The sequence below is a fragment of the Mus caroli genome, chromosome 5, assembly GCF_900094665.2.
Source record: "Mus caroli chromosome 5, CAROLI_EIJ_v1.1, whole genome shotgun sequence".
NCBI classification, from domain to species: domain Eukaryota; kingdom Metazoa; phylum Chordata; class Mammalia; order Rodentia; family Muridae; genus Mus; species Mus caroli.
Window position 1 is genome coordinate 140598489 of NC_034574.1, and position 26153 is coordinate 140624641.

General features: G+C 49.1%; 1 protein-coding gene across 3 annotated transcripts in view; it reads right to left on the minus strand.

Annotated features, from left to right (window-relative positions):
* The window catches only part of Lnx2 (ligand of numb-protein X 2), a 61022-nt gene that overhangs the window by 3912 nt on the left and 30957 nt on the right, over positions 1 to 26153 (minus strand). For all 3 annotated transcript variants that reach the window (XM_021161839.2, XM_029477262.1, XM_029477263.1), the window contains 7 exons: positions 22171 to 22638; positions 13349 to 13590; positions 12948 to 13147; positions 8343 to 8711; positions 7240 to 7377; positions 6394 to 6571; positions 3499 to 3730 (listed from right to left, as the gene is read on the minus strand). In XM_021161839.2, the coding sequence (XP_021017498.1) occupies positions 3499 to 3730; positions 6394 to 6571; positions 7240 to 7377; positions 8343 to 8711; positions 12948 to 13147; positions 13349 to 13590; positions 22171 to 22580 (1769 nt within the window). In that variant the 5' untranslated portion in view covers positions 22581 to 22638. The remainder of the gene's footprint in view (positions 1 to 3498; positions 3731 to 6393; positions 6572 to 7239; positions 7378 to 8342; positions 8712 to 12947; positions 13148 to 13348; positions 13591 to 22170; positions 22639 to 26153) is intronic.

Sequence of the window (26153 nt, forward strand, 5' to 3'; positions counted from 1 at the left end):
AATGATACAGACAGGAAAAAACAAACAAATAGCAGAAAGACCGCTCACACGTGTAAAAAACAGGCTAGTGTAACCCCTCTGACTACATGATTAGTGTGTGCGTGCGTGTGTGTGTGTGTGTGTACATGGGCACTAGGGTCAGACCCAGGGTCCCACATGTGCTAGGCGAGATGTACTGGCCCTGTCTGTACTACTGTCTGACAACCCATTCCCCAGCACGGATGTATCCCGAGGCAGGCTTGCTTCCTCCAGCTTTCCTTAGGTTCTCTTGCCAAGGGAAGACATGATCACATGGAGGGAGATGAAGTCAGGTATCATGCTACAACCACGAGACCCTAGGTGATCCCCAGTGCCCCAAAAGTAAGAAAAGGAGGAGGAAGAGGAAGAGCGGAGGGGACAGAAAGACATTTGGAAGGTGGCCCTTTCTGGAAGCATGCTACAGGGCGGTGCTTTAATTTAGAGGAAGGGCTGATATTGTCCCTTCCCCTGGACTCACAAGGACTCACACCTTTCCCGGAGACTCTAATGGAAGCTCGGCCTGGAGAACACCAACAAACACATTGTTCTCCATGAGCACAGAGATGCTACAGGCAAAGTGCTGTCTACTCATGGCTTGGAGGATGCTAGCCAGGGAGGGTGGGAGCACGCTACACTTATATGTCCAGAGGTCTATGAACCTGGGAATAAGCAGCAAGTAAGAGCTTAAAAACAAACAAAGTGAGATCCTTTTAACAAAAGTCCTCACTGGGAAGTGAAATCGGGTGTGCAGTGATCTTCATCATCAACCTGACTGGGCTGGGAATTACCTGGGAGACACACCTTTGGGAAGATGCACCCTGAGTGTGGATACCACCACCCCAGGGTCCCACACTGAATAAAAAGGGACAAAGAGGAGGTGCGCTGAGCACCAGCTGTCATCTCTGCTGCCTCAGGATGTCATGTGACCATCTGCCTCAGGATGCCCGTGACTAGCAAGTTGCCTCAGGCTCCATCCTCAGAGCCCAGCCCTACCCTCTCTGCCTTGATGGCCGCAGCCTCAGCATGTGAAAGAAACCTTCCTCCTCCTCCTCATGTTGCTTGTCAGATGTTTGTCCCCACCGGGACTAATACAAATATCAGAGACAAGGCTTTCTGGTTTCTAATCTGCTACAAATGACAAATGACCTCCAGCATGCTGCCACAACTCTTAGCTCATGGGTAGGGACTTCTAAAGAGGCTTCTGGCAAGCCCGAAGTCTCACCACTGGCCTAGATTCTCAGAAACAGTACAGTCACCGTCATAGCTCTGCATCCTTTACATTAAGCAGGCCAGCATCTGGTGTAGCAGGGCAGTGCAGGGGGAACTCACAGCCCACACACTAGCCTAGATTTATAGGCATCCATTCAGGCAAGCTCAAAAATGTATCTCACTATACTGTCAACTTGTGACAACTTGTCTAAAACCCTTTCTGAGCTGAGGGAGGGGCTGGCTCAGTTGTTAAAGTTCTTGCCTGGTAAGCTACAGGACCCACATAAAAAAAGCCGGACATGGGGCAACTTACATCTGTAACCACAGTGCTGGGCACGGGGCAGGGGCAGCAGCGCTAGGCAGACCCCAAAAGCTCACCAGCTACCAGCCTAGCCAAACGGTTCAGTGAGAGATGCTGCCTCAACAAGCAAAGGTGGAGAGCCATCAAGGAAGACAGTGGATGTTGATCTTCAGCCTACACACACACACACACACACACACACACACACACCCTCACACCACACACACTGATGCAAACAGATACAAGCACACAGATACACACACACACACAAACACACACACTCGTGGACACACACACACCCTCATACCACACACACTGATGCAAACAGATACAAACACACAGATACACACACACACACACACACACACACATGCACATACAGATGACACACATCCTTTCTTGCTATGCCTGGCATGCCATAGAATGCAATGCACAAGAGTGAGAACATGCAGCCCCCAAACCAGGCTGGCACAGAGACAGCTAAAGGCAGCAGCAGGGTCCCGGGATTTCCTAGGAGGTCGCTATTCTGACTGATCCCCCGTAGTCCGGGCAAACAGCTTCTAACCTCTTTTTTGTTGTTTTGTTTTGTTTTTGAGACAGCCCTGGCCATCCTGTAACTCACTATGTGGACCAGGCTGGCCTGCCTCTGCCTTCGGGTTCCATCCTTGTCTCCCAGCCACTCTGGAATGAGTCTGACTACCCAGGTATCAGCTGAACAAGACTCCTGAGTTCCCTGGTTTAGACAGTAGCTCTTGCAGCAGTGGGACAGTAATCATTTACGCCTGATTTTCAAAAAGGATCCATTCTATGTGAATGCCTGTTTCTTACATGTATGAATATGTGCACCCTGTATGTGCAGTGCCAGCGGGGACAGAAGAGGGTGTGCAGACAGTTGGGAGCCGTCACGGGGGTGCTAGGAACCAGACCAGGGGCCCTTGCAAGAACACCAAGTGCTCAGATCCACAGAGCCACCTCTGCAGCCTCTGAATTCCAGGGCTGATGCACTGATAAACATGTATGACACAGTCAGGTCACTTCTCCGATCATCAATCCCACTCCACAAGGTCATGCCATGTCTGTGAGACATCACTTCTAGGCCTTGGGATTGAAAACCAAGAAACAAAACCACCAAAAGCTCCCGGGAGCAAGCCAGAGAGCTGGGGCAGGAGCAAATAAACGCACCCCTCTGAGGTTTCTGCTGCTCTTCATGAGACAGCTCTTCACGGAGCGCACAGTGTGCGTGGACGCTCCTGGCTGCACGCTACCTTACCCCACATGAGGCAGGTGACTCAGAAACTGGTGCATCTTCCTGGTTTATTTTTATTTAGGAACCAGCAGCTTCATACTTGGCTAATAGTCAAACATGCTTCACCATGCTTTTTATAGATAATGAGAATCTAAATTACTTTAGACACAAATAAGCACGGTAACACACACTCTTCCTCTCAGCACCAGCGGCAACCATCGGGAGAAAGGCAAGCACCCCAGGGTGCCAAGGGAGGTTCCAATGTTTCCCTGGTCCCTACCAGCCAGCCAGAGAGCAGCTTGCTGGTCCCGTCTCCTTTGTTCGGTACAGACTCCGTTCTAACTACCTTTTTACAAAATGATTCTAAGCTCTTGGCTAGCCTAGGCTACAGAGTGAGACCCTGAGTCTGGACCCCAGAGCCCCAACAGAAAAGCCAGGTGTGGTGGTGTGTGCCTGTACTCTCAGCCCGTGTACAAGGGGGAGACACAGTGCTGCCCACCTCAAAAACACTAAACAAAACAAAAACCCCAAAACAACAACAAACAAAAATCCCTCCTTAAAGGGAATTGTCTTCGTTTTTACAAGAAGATACGCTTCTTTTGCTTTTATAATTTGTTGCACTTTACCTAACGCCCTCTCTACATACTGGGTGAGTTAACTGTGTAACTGATAAAGGTTAAAACACACTCACTCTGAGACATCAGACCGAGAGAGCTCTTGGTACCTTGGCAGCCCGAGCCACATGACCCAGGACGGTGACCAGCTGGCATCGTACTCGTTCTCACTGAAGGCGCTCGGCTGCTCCTCGGAGGCCTGAGCTGCTTCCTCGGCAATCTGCACTTCCAGGGCCTTGAGGATGACGGCCGGAGACGCAGCGCTGGCTTTCAGCATGGCCACAGCCTCGCTGTGACTTAGGTTGGTCAGGTCAATGCCGTTGATGTTCAGCAACACGTCACCTGTGCCGTTGGGAAGGCCAGGAGAGTGAGTGACCCTAGTACCACGTGACTCCCCGAAGCTCCTGCTTGCCAACTAATTGACGGGGTGGTTTTAAGAGCTTGGATGGGTGGAAGTGGGGTTTTACAAAAGCATTTGTATTTTCTGTGCTACCAAGGACAACTCATAGGAAACATTTTAAAACAGCTTGGAACTCAAACAAGGTCAGACTCCAGAGGAACACACTGTGGCTTGAAGCACCTTGTGAGGCCCCCGAGTCTGAGTCACCATCTGGGTAGCTGTGTACAAGATGAGGGTGACAACTTCTCTCTTGAGCTTCTGAGAGCTCTACAGTTCTTTCTGAACACCAAACCATCTGATCCTTTGCTCTTAGAAATAACTTTTTTTAAAAAACAGATTCTATTTAATATTGCACAATTTTATACATACAGGGCACACATCCCAGAACATGAGAGCAGCCACTCTCGGGACACTTGGTGATATGAAACATCGTCCCTTGCTTGAAGGGGAACAGCATGTTTGTTAGTCTCCCAAGTTAGATGAAATAAAATAAGATAAAACAATAAAAAGGAGACATGGGGATTATTAAAGGATACAAGTGTAGTGGGTTGGTCTGACGCTGCTATATATTCAAACGTTAAGTACTGCTCCCCAAGACGTGGCTGCCTCCATGAGCAGATCCTCCCATATACCAAGTGATGCTACGTGAACCTTGCTCCCCAGTTGGTCAATAAAAGGCTAGAGCCTGTGACTGGGCAGTGGAGGGAGAAAGGTAGAACTTGAGGACGGAGTGAGGAGTCTCAGGTGAGGCCAAAGGGAGGAGAAAAAAAGAACACGGAGGTGGTGGCTGCTGCCATGAGAGGAGACGGACCATGAACATGTGGCCAGGAGAAACAGCAAGTAATGAGGGACATAACGGCTGGGATGTAAGTTAGAATCGCGTCAAACCTGCCCTTCTAGGCTTCTGGCTTATAACAACCAGACTGTGTCTTTTGTGTAGGCTAACTACAGTGTTTTACTCCTCTTATGTAAAGGGGCTGAGAAAGGTTAGAGTTGTTCAGATGGTAGTGGTAGCACATGTGTTGCATCCGGTACAGAGAGAACATAAAACGGGGAGCTTGTTAAGCTGGGAATCTGCAGGATTTTTTTCTCTTCATTGCACTTCCTGTGTGAATCAGGTATTTGGCTTATTTTTTGCTGTTGTGTAGAACAACATTTTGCTCTGTGAACCTGCGCTCGGGGCCCACTGCAGGTTAGGGGACGGGCGCCCCTGTCGGGCTTCATTGTTTGCTGCAGCATGGAGTGGTGGCAGGGCTCCTGCAGGAAAAGCGCACATTGTGACCGTGTTAGCTTGACTCGGGAGCCACTATTTATGGAGGAGTGGCTGTCACAAAAACAATCCTTTTGTATAGTTCTCGAGGAGAGGCGGGGTTTGGAGTGTTATTTTGTGTAACTCAACTTCTGAGAGCACTACAAAAATAAACAAATAGCTGTGGAGTCAAAAAAAAAAAATCTTGGGAAGCACTTGCTCCCATGTGTGCTCAACAACAAAACCAAAACAAACCAAAACCCAAGAAGGAACTGAACTGTCACCAAATTCTATAATTGGCCAAGTAACTTAAGAAAAAATAGTAGCCTTGTTGAAATACACGCCCAGCAACGTGGGCTTTGGTCTGCCCGCCGCAGAGCACCACCACCGTGCCAGAGAACATTTTAGAGCAGTCTGAGGGCATCTGAACCCTGTCTCTGGCAAGCAGTCGGGTGAGCTGTTTTCCATGCAATTGCCGCCTTAGGAGAAATGTCTATTTCTGTCCCTAAATTAGGTAATTTATGGTTTTAACGGATTTGGAAAAGTTCTGTACGATTCCTTGCCATGGCAAGTACACATACATAAATGTATGATTTGTAACTGTTCATCCCACTCTGCAGGTTACCTAAGACATCGCTGCCTAAGTACAGGTCATAAGACTTGGTCTGTGGGCTCCTCACAAGGAAGGGCCTTAGTTTTTACACTGGGTCTTAAATTCATTGTGAGTTTGCTTGTGTGAGGTTGGGGAGGGAGCCCACCGTCATTCCTGGGAAAATAACTTTTCAGCTTTCATTTTCTTCCCATGTGAACCTCACCATAGAGACTGCTGTTCTGGCATGGCAACCGTGCTCAATTACATGGTTTCCCTTGTGCACATTAACAGACTTGAGAGGGGCCGTGAGTGTGAAGGAGTCAAATCTCTGAAACTAGCTTTGTCCGCCACACACTCGCTGGGATGTCGGAACCCCTGTCTTCTTCGCTGAGTTCTGGGCTTGGATGGCAGGCGCTTTTCCCTGCTCGGCCATCACACAGGCCCTGGGTGCTTTACTGTACCCAGCACTGTATTTCAGGGACATGGTCTTCAGCACTACCTGCCAGGGCTGGGGGCGCAAGAATCTCAGAGGCTCTTTTCCAAGATAAAAATCAGCCGACGGTCCGAGTAACTGCAGAGTCTTGAACCACGGTCAGGGTTAATTCCTAACCTTACAGAAGAACATGATGTTTTCTATACAAGGACACTTTTAAAAGAGTTTTAAAAGTCAGGTTTAACATGAAACACAGTAATTACTCCTTAAAAATGTGACTGTACTTCTAAGATTGGACCTTTCAGAGCTTCCAGGACCCTGCCTGCCTTACCTCTCTTGATCCTGCCGTCTCGAGCGAGGCAGCCGTGGGGTGGCACGCTGGTCACAAAGATGGGCAGCTCACCACTCTTGCTCCCTCTGCCCCCAGCAACCGTCATCCCGAGGGACTCATGCGGCTCCTTCTTTACGGTGATGTGCTTCTCCTGGCACGTGACGCACCGGGTGAGGTCCTACGGTGCAAGGGAAGGCCTTGGATTTACCTGAAACTCACTCTGGCTGGCCTTGAACTCACAGATATCTGCCTGCCTCTGTCTCCTGAGTGCTGGCACTGCAGACTGTGCCACCACTGCCCAGCCAATAGATGGGGATTTTAATACCATGAAACCACACACTATCCATGTGTCTGTCAAAGCTTGCGATTCCCAGTCTCAGTGTTCACACAGCTAATTCTCTTACTGTAGGCAACGTGCCTAGCTACTAACCACAGACTTTATCATGTTCTCACGATGCATTTTTAGTGGTATAACTGATGATCACATCTAAGCAGGCAAGCCGAGAAGAACCTGCTTCCAGGTAGCACTAAGCACATGGACTTTCCCGGAGGGTCACTTCTTGTCACTCACCACACAGATGAGAAACTACAGTGGCTGACGTGGGAGGAGACTCTCAGACTGTGAACCCCAAACACCTAGGCTCAGATCCCCAACAAAATGACAGTCTGCATTTCAGGCTTAAAACAAAAAACAGACAAAACCCAACCAACCAAACAAAACCAAAAAAACCCGACTTTACGTTGTGTTGTGACTGGTAGGCATACACAGGCCTACGCTTACACCTTTTTGGGGTAATGGTGATCCTTAGAGGGCCACAGGGGTTGAAGGAGAGACCCGCCCCTCACCTTGTGTGAGCCTGGTCGGCTGTGCGAGGGTGGTTGAACGTGGTTGCTGCTGCTGTGTGCTCCGGCCTCACGGCTGCCATTGCTGAGCTGAGGCTTCCCTGGTCTGGCAATTGTTAAGTTCACCCTCTCTCCACTGGCCTGGGGAAGACAGTTCATCACTACCCATTACGGATGATTGCTTAAAGATCGCCAGTGGAACCCATTCTCTTCTCTCTCATCAAGGCAAGTTCTCACTGAGTAGCTCAAGGCTGGGGGCTCCAGCCTCAGGCCAGTGAATGCTACCACCGCGCAGTGCTTGGGATACTGTGATTTTCTGTGTACCAGTTAGTCCCTAAGCAAAGCCTCATGGGCAGTCACTACCTGGTTGCAGGAGGGTCACAGGCTAATATTTTCAAACCTTTTACATGGAAACATACACTCTCTCTCCCTCTCTCTCTCTCTCACACACACACACACACACACACACACACACAGAGTCATACAAATATACACAGAGAGAGAGACACACACATGCATACATGCAAAATTAAATTTAATATAAAAATTGCTGTGTTTTCTGCTCTTCAGTTGGAAAATAAGTGACAAACAGCTTTGATACTGCACTAAGCCATTCACCCCACCAGCAGCAGCTCCAGGCTCTGAGAGGCAGATGATTGCTACGTTGCACTGTGGGGAGTGTCAGGTGGCTACTGGGCTTTCTTATAATACACGCTCATTGTCATTACTGTTCATACCCAGAGCTCCAAACGAGCATTTCAGCCGTCCTTGGAAACTGCTTTGACAAGTTTACTGGTTGACGTGAACCCTTGTTTCTCTTGAAATGACATAAAACTGAGGTGTTTACACTGTACAAACAGGCGCTCCAAAGTCCATGGGACCACAGGCTCTAGGAAAACAGTCCACAATACCCTAAGCAAGCGGCACGCACACACACACACACACACAGCTCTGTTTAGGGAATTATATATAACAGCGTAGATTCTGAAGGCTGCTTTTTAGATAACCATGTCTGATTTTCCAGAGAAACATCGCTGGTCCTGGTTATGCGCCAGTGAAAACAGACACGGCCGTGTGAGGAACCAGGCTCAGGACTGGGCATTTACCTGAATAATCTGGGCAGCGAGCTCTGGGGTCCCATGCTTCAGGTCATGCCCGTTGATGGCCAGCACCCGGTCATTGCTGTTGAGCCTGCCGTCCTGCGCTGCCAGCCCCCCTTCCAGGAGGTCAAGAATGAAAACGCCCGGCTCATCTGTCCTTCGGACTAGTTTAATGCCGAGCTGCTCTGCCGAGTCTCGCTTGTGGAGCAGCACTTGGAAGACCTCGTCCCGCGGCGCGCCGCCGTCAGTGTGGCTGTTGGCACGGCTGCCGAAGCGCCTCTCCCGCAGCACTGTCAGCTGCAGTGTGCTGCAGGGCTGGGAAAGCACAGCCCGGGCGTGGTTGTGGGACACGTTGCTGATGTCGTAGTTGTTAACCTACGACAAACAGACAAACAGAACTCCTATGACCAGTGCATTACAGTATTCTATATTCCTAACTTGAGGAAATGTCCAGATGACATCTCCAAAGGAAACCAATATGGAGAAAACACTACAGGATCCCTTATCTACAAGGAAAAGGCCTCTAAAGACTTACAGCAGAGAATTTAAAATGCACTACAGCACAGTGTTGTACTTAGGACACAGAAGTCGTTGACAGTCTGGGATTACAGTCCTTGGGTCTGTTAGTTATTTGTTGGTAACCTGGGGGAATATGGAATTTGGCTCCTCAGGGTCCACTCTACTTCTCAGAACCAGTGTGAGAGAGAGCAGGCTAGCTACATCCCGGCAGGGCAAGCCACATCAGACAGCTCTAGTGCTCCTAGGCTCGCAGGCTCAGGTTCCTGGACTTCAAAGCTGCTTTACCTAATGAAACACACTTACTTTAGACAAAATAAATCATTTTACTTCTTAAAAAGTTGCACATTCTGAGTGACTTTTAAAGTATGTAATTACAATTCCACTCTAATTATCAGCATACCCATATAATGCATATTTAATATGCCGAGTGTAATTCAATATTCATGTACTCATTAGAATGTACAGCCTTGATACAATTACAGCGACTGATCTTTGAACATGTAACATATCACTTAGGAAAATAGTCCAGCTTCAATTACCCATCTAGGAGGTGAGTATAATTTTCGTATTTATCACAATTAGAGTTCTCTGAATCCATCAGAGATAAAAACCAATGTTGTCTAAGCACCTCTAATGGGAGAGCTCTGGGTTAGTACTGTGACATCAGGAGCCCGGGCACGTGTGCGCGCCGCTACACAAAAGGCCTTCCTTCTCTTGGCTACCTCGGATGGGCAGTTAGAGCTCTTTGAATTGGGCTGTTTGCTTTATTCTGAGTTTGACAGTTTTGAACACTATTGCCTTGTTAATTCTTGTCTACAGATGGATACCTTTTAAAATCCAGTCATCAAATCTTCAGGCACCGTACACGAGCTTACTGTTCTCGCATGTTTATAGCATTTGTGCAGGCAGCAGCAATTCCAAGACATTGACAGAATCGATAACACTGGATGGAGGTGGTCCAGGCCGCCGACAGGACCCGTGGGCCTGTCATCATTTTAGTGGCTCTGCTGCTAGCTGATACCTTTGTGTTCACACTTTCCATCTTCAGACGGTCACACGGGATAAAAATGCTGGGCCGAAAACCCGGTCTGTTCTGCAGTCAGAAGCATGCAGCCTGCTTTCTCTGCAGAGCAGGCTGGGGGGACCCAACTATGAAAAGACTCCTTCTCTAAGAATGCATGCATGGCTGTCAGTGAGACTGAGAGAAGACAGACTGTAACAGACTGTTTCTTGATTTTGTACAAAGAGCAAAAACAGCAAATGCTGTCGTGCATTTTGACTAAATATGGTCTTTGTTAACCAACAGGACGTCAGTCACTGATGTTCCCCATCAAACCAAAAATATTTACTTTTAATGTTCTAGAAGTTGTATCTCTGTTAATAATATTGACATACTTTATAAAGAGCAGCATTTTTCCTCTAAAATTACTCAAAGGCTGCATATGAATCTCTGGAGAGGTGTATGAAGCTGTGAGAGCAAGGCTCCCCTTGGAAAGATGCCACTGCATTGAGTGTGTGCATGTGTGCACGCACACACACACACACACACACACATGGTTTAATATGGAAAACTCGAGATACTCCATTAACTGCATGTTTACTGAGATAAAACTACAGTGTAGCTGCCACTAGTCTGTAAATGGACCACTTCATTGCACGGGGATTTTCAGATTGGCACACTTCCGTTTAAAAAAAAAAAAAAAGACAAAAGCATCCACTTAAAAGTATTGTTAGGCTGGGCGTGGTGGCGCACGCCTTTAATCCCAGCACTCGGCAGGCAGAGGCAGGCGGATTTCTGAGTTCAAGGCCAACCTGGTCTACAAAATGAGTTCCAGGACAGCCAGGGCTATACAGAGAAACCCTGCCTCGAAAAACCAAAAACACAAAAAAACAAACAAACAAAAAGTATTGTTAGAAAGGCCGGATGAGGGGTGGCAGGGCTGCAGTAAAGGCCAAGGCGTCAGGCTGTGCAGGAGGAGTGTACCTGGGAAACAGCTTTCAGAAGGCCTGTAAATGTAGAACAGGAGGTAGGAACCAGGAATACAGGCCAAGTGTCCTCAAAGTGGTGGCAGCCTTGTGCAGCCAGAGGACACACACAGATGACAGAAAAGATACAGTACATGCAAACGGTAGACCAAAAGCAATTTGAAGTTCAGTCTGTGCCAGCCACACCAGTGGCCTGGAAAGGCGTGGGGCCTGAGGACTAAAGAGAAAACACGTGGTCGAGTGGACAGACACACTAATGCTGTGGATCCCCAGTGAAAACCCCTTCCCTGCCTGCTGCCCGAAGCCTGGTCCCTTCTCTTCCTGGTCTACAGATTCCTCCCGGGACAGCTAAGTTCCTAGACAATGCAGATTTCTTTTGCTACAGGGGACGACTATTCTCAACAGGATGTCACAGCCAAGTTTACTCTTCTGTCGCCCTTTGGACCAACTGAGTGTCTTCCCTGTCATACCTGACAAGTCTGAACCACAAACCAGACCACTGGGCACTGTGGCAGACACCGGAGAAAGACTGTGCACACCGTTAAACTTCAGGGACACCTTAGTGTGGTGGATCATGCGCAGAAGTGTGATCAGAAACCAAGGGCACGGGGTCAGTGTGGGAAGAACGGCTGGACAGTGTGCAGAGGCAAGCGCACAGACCGGAGCACGGCCTGAGAGCAGGCTCAGGAGAGAGAGCTGGTTTCCCAGTGGAAAGGCAGGAAGGCTGGCATGCTCGACCTTCCAATGGGAAGAGATGCTCTTGTGAGGGCAGGGCAGACTTTTACTTTTAAAATGTATCCCTGGAGCACTGTAGGGAAGAACTCTGATTAGAAAGTGAGGCTACAGCCAAGTGGTGGCGCACACCTTTAATCCCAGCACTAGGAAGGCAGAAGCAGGCGGATCTCTGAGTTTGAGGCCAGCCTGGTCTACTGAGCGAGTTCCAGGAGAGCCAGGGCTACACAGAGAAACCCTGTTATAAAAAACCAAGACGAGGCTGCCTGAGGTCCTTGGACCGTGACTGCCGTTGGCAATGAGGGCTGCAGGGGCATCACCCTGTAAGTGAACAACCTGGAGTCAGGGAGGAGAGCGGGAGTCAGGATACTGGAAGGAGTGTGGGAGGCCTGGACTGGAGAGGTAGCAGGGAAAGAGGGAGGCCTTGGAGGAGGGAGGCGGGCCTTGAGCTGGAGCTCTGAGAAGGCAGTCTTCCTCTTGTGCGTGAATATTTTTCTGTTAGAAACTATTCTTTTTCCCCCCTTTTTAAAATCACAGGGACTCGAGTGGCCAGGGCGGTTTTCCTATGAAACAGGACACTCATTGTCCCTGTCCTTTCAGTAATGTCTTCTAACAACAGAAAAATATCTGGTCCTATGCTAGTGCTTTGGGGTGGTGGCGGGGGAGAGATAGCTGTGTCTTCCTAAAGGCAGTACTCTAGGGGACAACAGAGCAGCGACGGAACACCCAGAGCTGGATGCAGGGAACGACTGTTCTGACTTTACCCAGCATTCTGCGGTACAAGCTGGTTTAACGCAGGCTGAGTGTACAGACCTGGGTTGAATTCCCAGGATGGTGCAAAAACTTATTGTCAGCAGCCAGTGCTGGGCAGGTCTGTCTGTCACATTCCAGCCACCAGGGAATGGATGGATCAGTCAGACCTGCAGGGACGAAATGGACAAAAACCTGGGTATAAAATAAAAGCCATGAGAAAGAAAGGTCTGTCCTGGTCGGTTGTGGCCCTAGAATAGCCAGAAGTGTCCAAGCCAGAAGTGTCCAGTGTCCTACACGCCAGGGAGCCCCCACACCAAGTGCCCAGTCACACATAAAACTGGAATTAAAGCGAGAGAGGAAAATAGCTGGGTATGGTGGCGCAGACCGGTAGCCCCAGCCACAGGAGGCAGAGGCTGGTAAACTGAGTTTGAGGCCAGCTTGATCTACATTATCACGATCTAGGCCAGTCAGCGCTTCATCAGTCAGAGCTTCATAGTAAGACCTGCCTCAGAATAAACACACACACACACACACACACACACTTAAAACCAGCAAAACCAACTTTCCTATAATTCAGTTTCGACAACATCACAGTTGTCTAAGTCGTGGTGGAGCTGATACCTGGAGAATCTGGTCTCCGGCAAGGAGCCTTCCATCTCTGGCGATGACCCCGTCCCGGTAGACTTCCTGAATGACGATGTTGATCAGTGGTGTCTCGTTGCCGCCCACGATGCTGATCCCTAACTGGATGTACGGGTTGGAGCGGTGGATCTCAATGGTGGTGATCTCTCCTTCTGGTAAACTCAGCGGCTGCTGTACAGCTGCCAAGTCAAAGAGAGAGCAGTGCTGACGTGCAGGTATTCCCCAGCTCAACACAGGGGCTTGTGGATGAACAGAGACTATGCCAATAAAACCACTCTCCAGGGCAACTGTCTGGACAGGACACAAGCGCGTGCTGGAAGGAAGGGCAGGGGAGGAAAGGCAAGGGAGGCCAGATACACCAGGGAGAGGTGTGCACCTACAGTCAGCTGCCGCGCTCTCCTCGAAGGCGGGGTTGTCCAGGCCAGGCTCCTCGGTCCACACAGGAAGAGGCGCCGGTGTCAAGTTCCTCTCGCCAGGCACGGTGCCCGAGCAGTCCGTTTCTGGGGGTGAGGTGCCTGGAGGATCTATGACAGTAGATCCGGTTTCACCCTCAATCTGTGTCTGAGTTTGACTCGTTTTCCTTCTCTCTAAATCGACTCTCCGGTGAGAGGCTCCAGGACACCTAGAAAGAGCAGCAGGTGCTTTTCAGATGAGAAGAAGTTGGGTATGGAGAAGGGGTGGACGGGGTTGACCAACAGCGCACACCTGAACAAATACACAGCCACTGCTTATGCACAAGGGAGCCTGGAGTACCCACAATTCAGCACACGGTTCTGATCCTAATCCCTGTCCAAACCAAGTTCTCGCTACTCTACCTGGCGGGCAAATTCAGGAAAGACATGAAGACAACAACAGCCAAAAGCCAATACTCAGGTAGACACTGGTTGCCTGGAAGTATCCCAAGAGTCCCGTCTGTCTGCACTGAGAGAATGGGTGCGAAACCTGGACCAAACAGCGCTTTTCCCAGGCCAGGGTTCTCAGCCAGGGGTGGCAATCTGCAGGCTTCTTCACGTGACTGTGCCACACTTGCGAGCACGCACACACTGGAAGCTTTACAACATGTGAAGGGCTCTGCTAAACACACGAGACAAAATGTATCTCCTTAGTTTGTTAAGTCTGAATCTCAAGATAGGCAATGTGAGCTGAATAAGAACTGCTACCATGTTTTTATCTAAGCACATGACAGGTAGAGAGGCTCATTTATACTCAGAAGCAATGACACGTTTAGACAGAAGCCCCTCTTGCTGGTCTTGCTGGCCAGAGTATACTGACACCCCTTTTACCTACACACCAGCTGGCTATGGCCATCAGTCACATGCAGAATGAAGGGCGGGAGACACGGACAGAGTCAGTGAAGATCCAGAGCCACAGCAGAGCACACGCTGAGGGTCACAGACTTGCTTTCAATGACAGTATTTAAAAATTCCGAAATTTTCACTGTCACAAAGCACAGGACAGATTCAGTTAAGACTGAAAGCTAGCCTAGGCCATAAATCAACACATTTCCCCCCAGAAGCCAAGCATGGATATATAGATAGATAGAAAACCGCTTTCGAGTACTGTGAAGGGTGAACAGGGAAGTGCCTCCCCCTCCTCCTCCCCTATACCCTGCCGTGGAGGGACTCAGCTGAGTCTCCATCTTGGGCTGCTGAGCAACACTCCAGGAACTGTTCTCGAGAATGCCTGGCAAATCATTTTGAAAAAGAGATCAAGGAACACAGGAGCGTAGGTGGATTAACCAGAGCCACGTTTGAAAGCTACCTCGCAATGAGGGAAAGAAGCAGAGGCAATGGGGTGGTGGGACTGCAGATGGGATCAGAGCTGAGTTCCATGAGACTGACGAAGGGGATTACACGGAAGTAACCCCCTCCCCAGGAGACGGAAAGAGGAGTCTACGGAACAGGGAAAAACTGTCACCAGGAACACATCAGCCAGGTGGTTCATTAGCAAGCTCTCAAATCATTGATGAATGAATACTTGCACTGATGAAAACAACAGACAATTCATGCAGAATGAACATGGGTGGCCATTATCACTCAAGTGCTGAGTGTCCTTAGCCATCGAGGCATCTTCTCACCCCATCGGGAATGGCCTCCCCCCAAGAAAACACACCAGAGGCAACGAGTGAGCTCAGAAAGGGTGTGCAGGCAGAGGGGCCTCAGATTGCTGCTTCCGAGAAGGTCAATGTGCAGCCTCAGTGGGGTCAGTGTTGAGGCTCCTCAAAAATCCAAAACAAGACCACAGAAACAGCAAGTGGAATTCAGAAGCCGGCAATACCACTCTTGGTACACCCCTGGCGTACATGACACCAACACACCAGAGACACTTGCACGTTTGTTGCTGTGTTATTCACGGTAGCTCTTGAAATAGAACCAGCCCCGACATCCATCAATGACGGATAAAGAAGACGACATGTACACGTAATGACATTTTCTTCAACCATGAAAACTGAAAACCATGACACCCACCGGAGGATGGATCACACTGTACAGTAAGTCAGCTGTGGAAAGACGACTACTGCACGCTCTCTCACATACACTCTCATGTGTGGATAAGGTCAGGAGAGTAGACAGAGGGTATGAGAGGGTAGCCATCTTATGGGAGGGGAGGGAGGAAGGACACGTGATGGAATACGTGTGATATGAAAGTACGATTATTTGGCAGGAAGCCAGGGATGGGCAGTCCCGGAGGAACAGAAATAAGAACAAGATATAATAACACATGTCAGTATACTTTGTTCTGTTTATGTGCACACACGTATGAAAATGCCATGACAAACCTCTCGCTCTCTATGCTCACTTGAAAATACTTTTCTAAAAGCCAGGTATGGTGGTCCACACCTTTAATCCCAGCATACAAGAGGCAGAGGCAGGGAGAACTCTGTCAATTCAAGGTCAGCTCGGTCTACAGAATGAGACCCTAATCTCAAAGAAAAAAAAATTTTTTTTAAAAAATTTAATTTCCAGAACACATTATTACACGTAAGTATCCATGTTAAATGGGTAACAGCTAATTTCAGTGGCAGTACATGCCTTTTACCCCAATACTCAGGGGGCAGAGGCCAGCCTGATCTACATGAACAGAGTTAGCTGAACTAACAGCCCTATAAGGTATACAACGCCTATCCTAGTGCTATTGAATACATTAAAAAAAAAAAAAGAATTTAAAATTGGAAAAATCTAAGCTTGCTACAAAGGAAGAAGCAATCATGCTAACATTCCCGATGGGACAGGCAGATCCTTAACAACAGGAAACCACCCATAGGACAGGAAAAGACTAAAATGGCATCACAGGAAAACATTGGGATAAGGGCTTCGGGGGAGGAAGTCTATAGATAGAACCTTCGGGAACACCCGCACTTCAACAGGACGGCAGGGCCATCGTGAGCGGAAGACAGCAAACTATTCAAGGCAGAGCAGAGGGCCCACCCAGAGCAACAGCCAAGAAAGCCAACTGCTACAAGGGACAAACAGTGAGACCCAGGGCTGCAGGTGTGGCCTGAGGCAGGGCTTCCCTAGCAGGGCTGAGGTCCTAGTTTCAATCCCAGGGACACAATCGTGCAAGACACAAGGACCAAAAAGTGTCAGTCTGAGGTGAGTGAAAGCTGGTGTGCACACCTATGCTCCGAGCACTCAGAGGACAGGGTTAAGGCAGGGGGATTCCACAGAGGGATGGCCAGAGCACTAGCATTTCTGTCAACACTTCTGTCCTAGTTGGCTCTCTCCTGCTGTGATAAAATACTACAGCCAAAAGCTGCCTGGGGAGGAGGGGTCTTATCCCACTTTACAGTTTACAGTCCACTATAGTCAGGACAAGTGCCTGAGGCAGGAAACTCGACACAGGAAGTGAAGCAGAGGCCGCGGAAGACTTCCCCTCCATGGCTTGCTCAGCCTGCCTTTTATACAGTCCAGGACCCACCCAGGGGTGCCAATGCCCACATCAATCGCTGCCCCTCCAGGGCCACCTGATGGAGGTGGCTCCTCAGTTGAGGTTCCCTCTTGCCATAGAACCTTAGCTTGTGTCAAGCTGGTAGAAAGTCCACCAGCATAACAGCAAGCATCCTACAAAAGACCAAATACTGGAAATGACAGAGTCTAAGTGGAAGACTAAGTCAGGGCAGCTTGACCCAAGCCTGGGCGTGTGAGAGCAGGGGGAGGCTGCTAAAGGGTTTCAGGCTCCTTTCCAGTTGTTGGAATGTTCTAGAATCTAGATGATACCCAGCACTGGGAACACATAGAGAAGAGGCACAGACACATACACTTTAAAGAGGTGAATTTCATGCGTGAAATGCAAAGCAAAGCTGTTAAAAGGCCAAGGATGGAGTAGTTCTCGGTGGGCTTGAACAGAGGAAAACCCAGGACCACAGCCTACTCAGAGCTATGTCCCTTGCTTGGTACACACAGAACTGAAGCCCCAGGAGGCTGCGTTCTGCTAGTCCCCGTGTGACAACCACAATGTGCACAAAGCTCCTGCATCCTCAGAGCTGTTCTATTAATACACATGGGACACCTGAAACCGAGCTAAGCCAACATCACAAAGCAATTGAATTGCAAGGGTACAGCCCAAACACACTCTGATCAAATTTCAAAGGCTTTTAGCATTTTCCTCAACAGCAATACTAAGTTTATTTGTGTGGAATTCTTTTTAAGTCCTAAAAAACCAAATTGGATTTGTTCTACCAACAAGTACTTCAAAACACCACTATGGGATATCAGGGGTAACCAGACCTAATCGACCAAAAGGCTGAGGTGGGTGTGGTGGCATGTGCCCACAATCCCAGCATTTAAGAGCTACAGACCGGAGGATCAGTTCAAAGCTAACCTAAGCTGTACAGAGCTCAAGGCCAGCATGGTTATGGGAGACCTTCTTAACACCCCCCCCCACACACACACACACACAAACACATACACACAATCATGCAACAACAAAACCAAGGGGGTGGGGGGCGTGGTGACACCTTTAAGAAGAAGCAAGTGAATCGCTGAGTCTGGGAGCAGCCTGGCCCACAAAGGGAATTCCAGGCCAGTCAGGGCCATCCATGCTCTTTGGAGAGCCTGTCTCTAAACAAACAAGCCAAGCCAACGCTGAGAGGAGATAGCGTCACCAAATGCTTGCTTGCCTTACAAGCCGGAAGATCTGAGTTAAATCCCAGAACTCATATTAAAACAAAGCAGGTGTGGTGGCACATGTTTCTAACCCCAGAGCTGGGGTTACTGAGCCGGGCAGCAAGGCAGCCTCACCCCCCCCCCCCCAGCCTGCTGACCAGTGAGAACCCCTGCCTCAGAGACAAGCAAAAGGAAATAAGGAACAGGCAGACAGTGTCTCAGCAACACCACACCACACCAGGCTGTCCTTGGGCTTGACATGCACGTGTGCACACAGACCAAAACAAAAGGACCCCAAACCTCCAAGAACAAGGTGTGGGACAGGGTCATCCCAAGAGAACCACGTACAGCCCAGCTCTTCAGAAGCTGAGGCAAGAGCATCATTTGACTTCGGGAGCCTGAATCTGGCTTAGGTAACACACGCATCAAAGCCCCTATGTGTCTATGTGTCTTTGGAAATGGAGCACTCAACAGTAACACAGACTCCTTCCTGCTTGCACTGCAGGGGCATCCTGGTACATATGGGAAGCTAGCACAGAGGACTGAAAGCAGTAAGCAAAGTCAACAGACTATAGATGTGCACGCACAGCTGAGACCACACTGGTCCAAAGCAGCAGTGGTCGGGACAATGCAGCCAGCCACAGGCTGGGAGCTGCACGGGGCCACACCAACCCCTGATTAAAAAGAAACCAAAGGGCTCAGGTGACAGCAAAAGAGCCCCAAAACAAGTTTTCCTTTCCTGTTGGCTATGTACCTGCTCCATGAAGGAAATCCTGCTCTCTAAAGGAAATCACATACAGAGTAACTAGTTTTATAGGCTACGGGGGCATCTTTCCCAGCTACTCGGTGCACAGGAGCGTCAGGAGACATGGTGCAGCAGAAGGCGCTGTGCATTATTGTGTATGAGTCGTGGTAGGGAGATGGCAAAGGGATGCTGGCTAAGCCCCGTGCTGGAGACTGAAGCAGTGAGTGTCGCAGGGTCAAGGAAGATGATAAAGACATACAACACAAACAAAAAATTTGACAGAGAGCCAAAGGACCCAGCAAGGCTACCAGAAGTCTCCCCTCCATAAAAGCAATGAGAAGCCTGGAGAAAACATCAGAACCAACCACTTGTGAATTCTGGAAACCAGCAAAAGTGCACAGCGGTCTAGAAATACTTGATTTAAGAAAGGTGGCAGGTGGGCGGGGGAGCTGGCTTAAGTCCTGCAAACCTGAGCTTGGACCCCAGAACCTGGGTAAAAACCTAGCGCTGATGGAGTGAGGACCTGAGACCCTAGGGATGAGGGGCAGAAGTGTATAAGGGCAGCTAGTCTGGCCCTCACGGCAGCGAACAAGGAGACAGACGTGGGCAAATCATTACTCTTGTTCTCAACATTAAAACCAGAGCAAGCCAGACTGCTGGCAGAGTGCTTGCGTAGCAGATTGGGCCCTGGGTTTAATTCACAGTACTTATAAACAGCTAGGCACAGTGGCCCATGCCTGTAATTCCAGCATTTGGAACTGAGTTGAGGCAGGACTGGGGGTTCTACGCCAGCCTGGGGCATACAACAGGAAGACTGACGCGCAATGAGCTGACACACTGCAGTGCTCAGTGAAACAGCCCAGCACTGGGCATGGAATAAAGAGGAAGTGAGGTCCAGGCACAGGGCAAGCAGCAGCAGCAGCAGAAACTGACCGAAGGATGCCCGATACTCCACACTCAGACAATGGCAAATTTGTAAAACCTCAAGAACTACGGAGAACCACTTCTGCGCGACTGAAGGCCAACAGGAAGAGTCCAGCTCACTGGAGACAATGAAGAAGCGCACAGTCACGGGGAAGCCCAGCGCCGAGGAGCATGGTGAATGAGATGGGAAATGCACTGAGCTCCACGGCACAGAGAGGCGTTGGCAGACTCGAAGCTGCTTGAGATGACCTAGGCTGAGAACCTCTTAGCTTATCGTGTGCATTATCGCTTGCTCCTTTTGAATGTTAGGTGTTCAGACGGGCTGGAGGGACTGGAAAGGAGAAGTGCTGTATACAGAAGGCTGTTTGGCAAGTACCCAGCACAACAGTTTGGTCACAAATGTTTGGTGTGACACAAAAGAACCCTACCCTAATAATCATTTTGAGACACATAAAAGCCTGGTATGAAGATGTCATGAAAGTGCTTTGTGTGCTAATTTAAAAAGAAAATAAAAAGACAGGAAGGAAGCAAGGAAGGAAGGAAGGAAGGTAGGAAGGAAGGACAGGTGGAAGGAAGGGGCAGGTCTGAAGTATTATTCACACACAATTAGGCCTGACTAAGATTAGCACACTTGCGCCTCTGGTGGGTCCTTGGACTCTGCCTGCTGGTGACGGAGACACAGAATGCAAAGCCACGATCCCTGCTTTTCCAGAGGCACACACCCTACTATCTCCTAACCTCTGTTTTAGGCAACATACCTTGGGGTCAAGCAGTTTCTCTGTAAATCTCCACATTTCTCACATTTTAAGACGTTTGTTCCCTCCAGTGCAGGGAACCAAACCCACGACCTTGTACATGCTGAGCAAGGGCCTCACTCACCCCCAGCTCTGTGTCAACACAGTATGAGGTTCTCATCCCCAGCCGAGAGACTCAAGTTTCTCACTTCTCAATCATTTCTAATGAATAAAGTGAGATCCCTTTATAACGCTGTGATCTCGGGGCTGAATACCCACATGCAGCCACTTGCACATGAGAGGCTGACCGCTCCCTCCAGCAGAGCAGTGCACAGACTCCATGGCAGAGTAGCCTGGTACACACAGCAAACTTTAAACACTTATGTTAACTAGCTCTAAATCTCCATGCGCTGAGGTGACAGGATTGGATCAGTCTGGTTAGCTCTAGGACTTTATGTGCTATTCCGCATTAGACCTACGCTGTATCTGAACCCAGTGTGATGTGCGATGTGCTGTTGGCCAGAGTCAACACGACCACACAAGTTCTTTCAACAGACGCTTAGAAACAAATACATGCGCTTCTGTCACTTGAGTGTAAAGACGTGGTGGTTGCTATTTACGTATTCATGTGTGTGAGCGAGTGTCTCTGTGTGGGCGCATGCACCAGCAGGCACCCCGGTGCCCATGAGGAGGTCGGAAGACAAGCTGCGGGAGCCCCTTCTCTCCTTCAACCCTGTGGGTTCGAGGGATCTAACTCAGGCTGACTCAGGGTCTTTACTCAATGAGCCCTGGGGCCAGCTCAGGTTTATACAATTTATATCAAAGGCCAAGTCTTACTAAAATCATATTGTGAGACTCAGAAGCTGGCACAAATAAATGACTTAACATTTGAAACAAATGTTTATTAGAACAAAAATCACCCCTAAACATTTCTGTCTCTAATTCCTAGTTCTTACTCAGTCAAGGCTCTCAACACAAAATCTTCAAGCGCTCAGCAACTTAAATCAGCCGACTCATTTCTGCCCTTCCCCGCTAGCGGAACTGCTGTTTTCATTGACTGTGGGTTACAGTTCTGGGGTATATTAACCCTTCATCTCTCTTTTGGTTGTTTGTTTTGTTTGAAACAGGGTTTCACTCTGAAGACCAGGGTGGTCTAGAACTCACAGAGGTCTGCCTGCCAAAGGCCAGTGCAGTGTCTTCCCCCACCCTTAGGCAATTGGACTGACTCCAGCGTCCCAACCATGCCTAAGGCTGCGTAAGAATCTTCATTCGAGGCTCTTCCTTATGGAAACAAACTAGACAAAAGAATTTATTTGCATTCAGTTCCTTTCTTGCTTCTTTCCTTTGATGCCAACCCGGCTTGCAAAAGGACTCTAATGTTTTACCTGTTGTCCATTTGAGTTTAAATTGCATGGTATGGTGAAGGAAATTTTACTAAGTGCTACTTGCGTATTGTGGCTTTTATATCCATGCCTTTGAGGTATATTATTAAATATGAACCAATGCAACTTATTTATCGCACCTCCTATTTGACTGGTTCATGTATTTACGGGTGCTCATCCCCCTGCCTCAGCATATCTGTGCGGGCAGTTTAGGCATAGGTATCATTCCCGGCCCGGAGTGGCGTGTATGGATACTGGTTGTAGCGGCTCTCTGACCCACTTCCTTGGTGCCTCTGAGGCCTTCCCGCTCACCTGTTTTTAAGATGTGCCTCTAGGTCACATCGCTGCATCACATCTTGGCACACGGGAGAGAACGGACACAGGACCAGCAGTTTGTCCAGCAGCTTGTGGACCAGGATGCTAGACTTCTTACACAGCTTGAAATGAAGCCGCTTGCGGTCCAGCGGGCAGAAATCCTTCTCCTGCAGGAAGTTTCTGAGGCACTTGTGGCAGAACGTGTGTCCGCAGGGCGTGTCGAGCGGCTGGAGCAGCGGCTGGAGGCAAATGTGGCACACGAGGTCGTCGTCCACCTCCCCCTGGTAGTTGTACAGGTGGTTTTCTCTCGCCCAGTGCTGCTGGCCGCACTCGAAGCACAGGGGATCTAGGGAGGAGGCCGAGGAGGCCTGCTCCACGGGCACCATCTCGTCACTGGTTGTTCCCATTGTGAATCGGCAGTTCCCGGAGGCTCATGGGTCTAACGCTTCTGGGGTGTGTGTCTGCCTAAAGCCAAGTGCCAACAAAAGTGTATTAGAAACAAAGTAGTAATAAAAATAATAAAGGAAATTAATTTCCCCGGTGAGTGAGAAAGGTTCTCTCTGCCAAGCTCGGCACAAAGAACTTGCAGCAAAGGCCCACGTGTCACCCAGAGGAACATCGGCACCAGGGAGAGCAACCGGCCGGCTGCTCTCCTGACTGGTGCACGCTAGTACCTCACTGTCCCCTGGGACTCTCAAGGCTAATTAATCAATTATGTTGCCTTGTTCCACTGACTGGTGTTCCCCCGCACATCGATGTCCCCCGGGACTCTCAGGGCTAATCAATCCCCAAGGCACCAACAGTGTGGCATTCACTATCGGCTCACTTACAGCTCCTCACGCTGCTGGAGCTGAGCCCTCAGTAAAGGCAGCGCCTCTTAAATGCAGTCAAGGATAATTCTGCTTGCCAATGAAAAGAAGAAGACTTTGCTCCGCACGATGGGGAAAATACATTTCAAAACATGTATGATTTGAATACTCTCCCTGTACAAAATACGGGGAAAGACGCATTCGACTGTACATCAAAATAACATCTCTGCCAACGCTGGAAACACTTCTTATGCCACAGGGGAAAAATGCTACAGTTCAATTAAACACATGAAAGAGGTTATAAATTAGTTCTGCCCGTTAGCTCCACTGCCACTTGGTCTTATTACTTAGAGCAGCTAGCTGTGCATGCATGCCTTCACTAACGTGACTCAACATCCCCCACCTGCAGGTGAGGCCCAGAGGATCTCACCTTCTGAAGGCCTTTTGTCCTCACTGCTAAGGCACTAAGGGTTAAGAACTCAACTCCAAAGCAACCGCTCCCTGCCTCCCTTCTGCAGTCACTGGCAGAGCCTCCAGTGTTTGCTGAAGAGTGAACGTGGGCAGGAGAGGCAGAGCGGATCATAAAACTGCACGGGGTGAGCGCTCTAAGGCGTAAAGTCAAAGGCAGGATAGGATAACAAAGCAGGAGAGAGTGAGAAACTGCCATTTGATTGTGTTTGTGGTTGGGGATATTTTTAAAAGGAGAAAAAAAAAAAAGAGCAACCAAAACCCCAAAACCATAAAAACTGTACTGCTGAGTCGTGACTGGAAGCTTCAGGCAGAGCAGGGATGTGGCTGTGGGATAAGCGCATCTCAGGAGAGAAGCACACCACAGTCACACAGGCAGAGTGGCCACGGGGCACAGCGCACAGCGCACAGCCAGGAGACGGCAAACAGGCAAAGCATCTCAGGTACGAAATGCACTTGGGAAATCCAAAACTGAGAGCCCCTTCCCGAGAACAGAAAGGGCAGTGCCACGTGGATTCCCTGTGCTCCAACAGGAGTGGTTTCTCCAAACCACCTGCCAGCACTTGCTATTTATTTATTTAGTGTGTGCATAAGTGTGTGTCTGTGTGTCCAGCACATGTAGAGATCAGAGAACTGTGGGAGTCAGTTTTCTCTCAGCATGTGGAATCTGGGGACTGACTTCAGGTTTCCAAGCTTGGAGGCAGACTCCTTCGCCTGCTCAACCATCTCCCTTGCCCAGTGACTGATATTTTACATAGCGTAGTCATTTTAAAAACCACATAAAAATTGGGCCGAGTGGTGCACACTCATAATCCCACCACTTGGGAGACTGTGGCAAGTTCAAGGCCAGCCTGGACTACAGAGGAAAACCACATCTCAAATATACCTACCTCCGCAAATAAAAACAAATGTCAACTAATTCTAAGGGATTTAACAAGAATGGCCATGATTGGGAGCAGGATTTAGGCAGGACAGCTTGACCCAACCACAGATAAACTGACAACCGTGCCTCCCCTTAGTACTGACAGCAAGTCCTTCCTGTGGTGGCTCATGGGTCCTGGTCTCCATCCTTTGAACACGGCAGTTGTTCTGCCAGTGAAGGATGCAGGAGGTGACGGAAAGCAACAGCGCTAACCCAGAATTCCTTCCTGCAGCCTCTTGTTTCCCACCTCATTTGCAAGAACACTCTCATATCCTCTGTTCTCTGATGTGACAGCGTTTATTCTAAGTTTTCTTTTCCACAAGAAAATATATGGTACTGCTAACCTCCCACATAATGACTAGGACAACACGTATCTTAAGACTATTATGTTTTAGCTGTTCCCTAAGTCTCTAACTATTTTTAGTTCTTTATTTTCGTTTTATCACAAAATCTTTTCATAAGGAAAATTAACATAATAACAACTACATTATCTCCGCCCACAAAACATGCCTTTGCTGCCACGAAATAAACGCTCATTTGAACTTGCAGCACTAATTAGGAACACAGACCCGGAGCGGGCCTGGGGGGGGGTGTCAAGTCCTTGCTGGTCACTGAGCAGACTTGAGACCTTCTGTGTCTGTCAGCTGGTGACAGTGGCCTATAGAAAGAACATCACACGTGTTCTAAAGCATTAGCTATTAATACGACAAAACTGCAGAAGAACCAGCCTGCCCTTTGCTCAATGCTAACAACTTACAATTAGTAAGAGAGGAAAATCTGAGGTCTTCCCCGCTTCCAAACGGTGAATGGTGAACTAAGTGATTTCAGCAGGAGAAGGATTTCCTGAGGTGAGTTCTGTGCAGGGTGAGGCAGGCCTGGCCCCACTTTCCAATCCCCATTGCTCCCCCATCGGCAGCCTAACAGGGTCTTTCCCTCCTCTTTCTGTCAGAGTCCACTATGAGCTTTACACACATCTCAGGGATCTTGGTCCCAGCATGATGGTGCTGGGAAGGTGCCGAACAGAAGTGTTCAAGTCACTGAAGATATACGCTGGCAAGAACTGAACGCAGCCTCAGAAGACCCTGGTTGGTTCCCACAAAAGTGAGTAGGTCCAACAACAAGCTCGGGCTGGTGAGATGGAACGGTGGTTAAGAGCCTTTCTGCTCTTGCCAAGGACCCGGATTCTGTTCCCACCACTCACATGCTGACTCCCAAGGCCTCAGGCCTCTGCAAGCACACACGGTACACGTACACAAGTGCCGGCAACATCTGTGGTCCCTCTGACTCACCAAGGCCGGCATCTGAGCATACCCTCTCTCTTGTCCTCTGTGAAGTCCCCTCTCTGGAACCCTGCCAGCTCTCCAGTGACTCCTTCCCCATCAGCTCTTACAACCTCTTCACACACCCTCATTTATAACTCTTTTTATAAGGTGTGTTTGCTTATGTATATTATTTGTCTCTTTAAAATTTCTTCATAGTTGGTAATTTTTAAGTCTGTTGAGAATCTCAGGCGTCCTGGCTGCCCTCTCCCACCCTTTTATCCCCCTCTCACCTCTTGTCCCCATACCTCTCTGCTAGTCCCTTTCCCACATTCGTGTCTTTTTGCTTCATTTTTCCATCCACTGATCCGGGGTCACCTGTGTTTGGATCTATCCACTGGAGGCAGGGTGGTTCATCAGTGAGCACACAAAGACACCAGCTGTGGCTCCCCCAGAATCGCTCAGGAGCCAACAGGCAGTATGGCCTACTGCTGACAGGCCTATTGAAGGAAGTCACGGCGC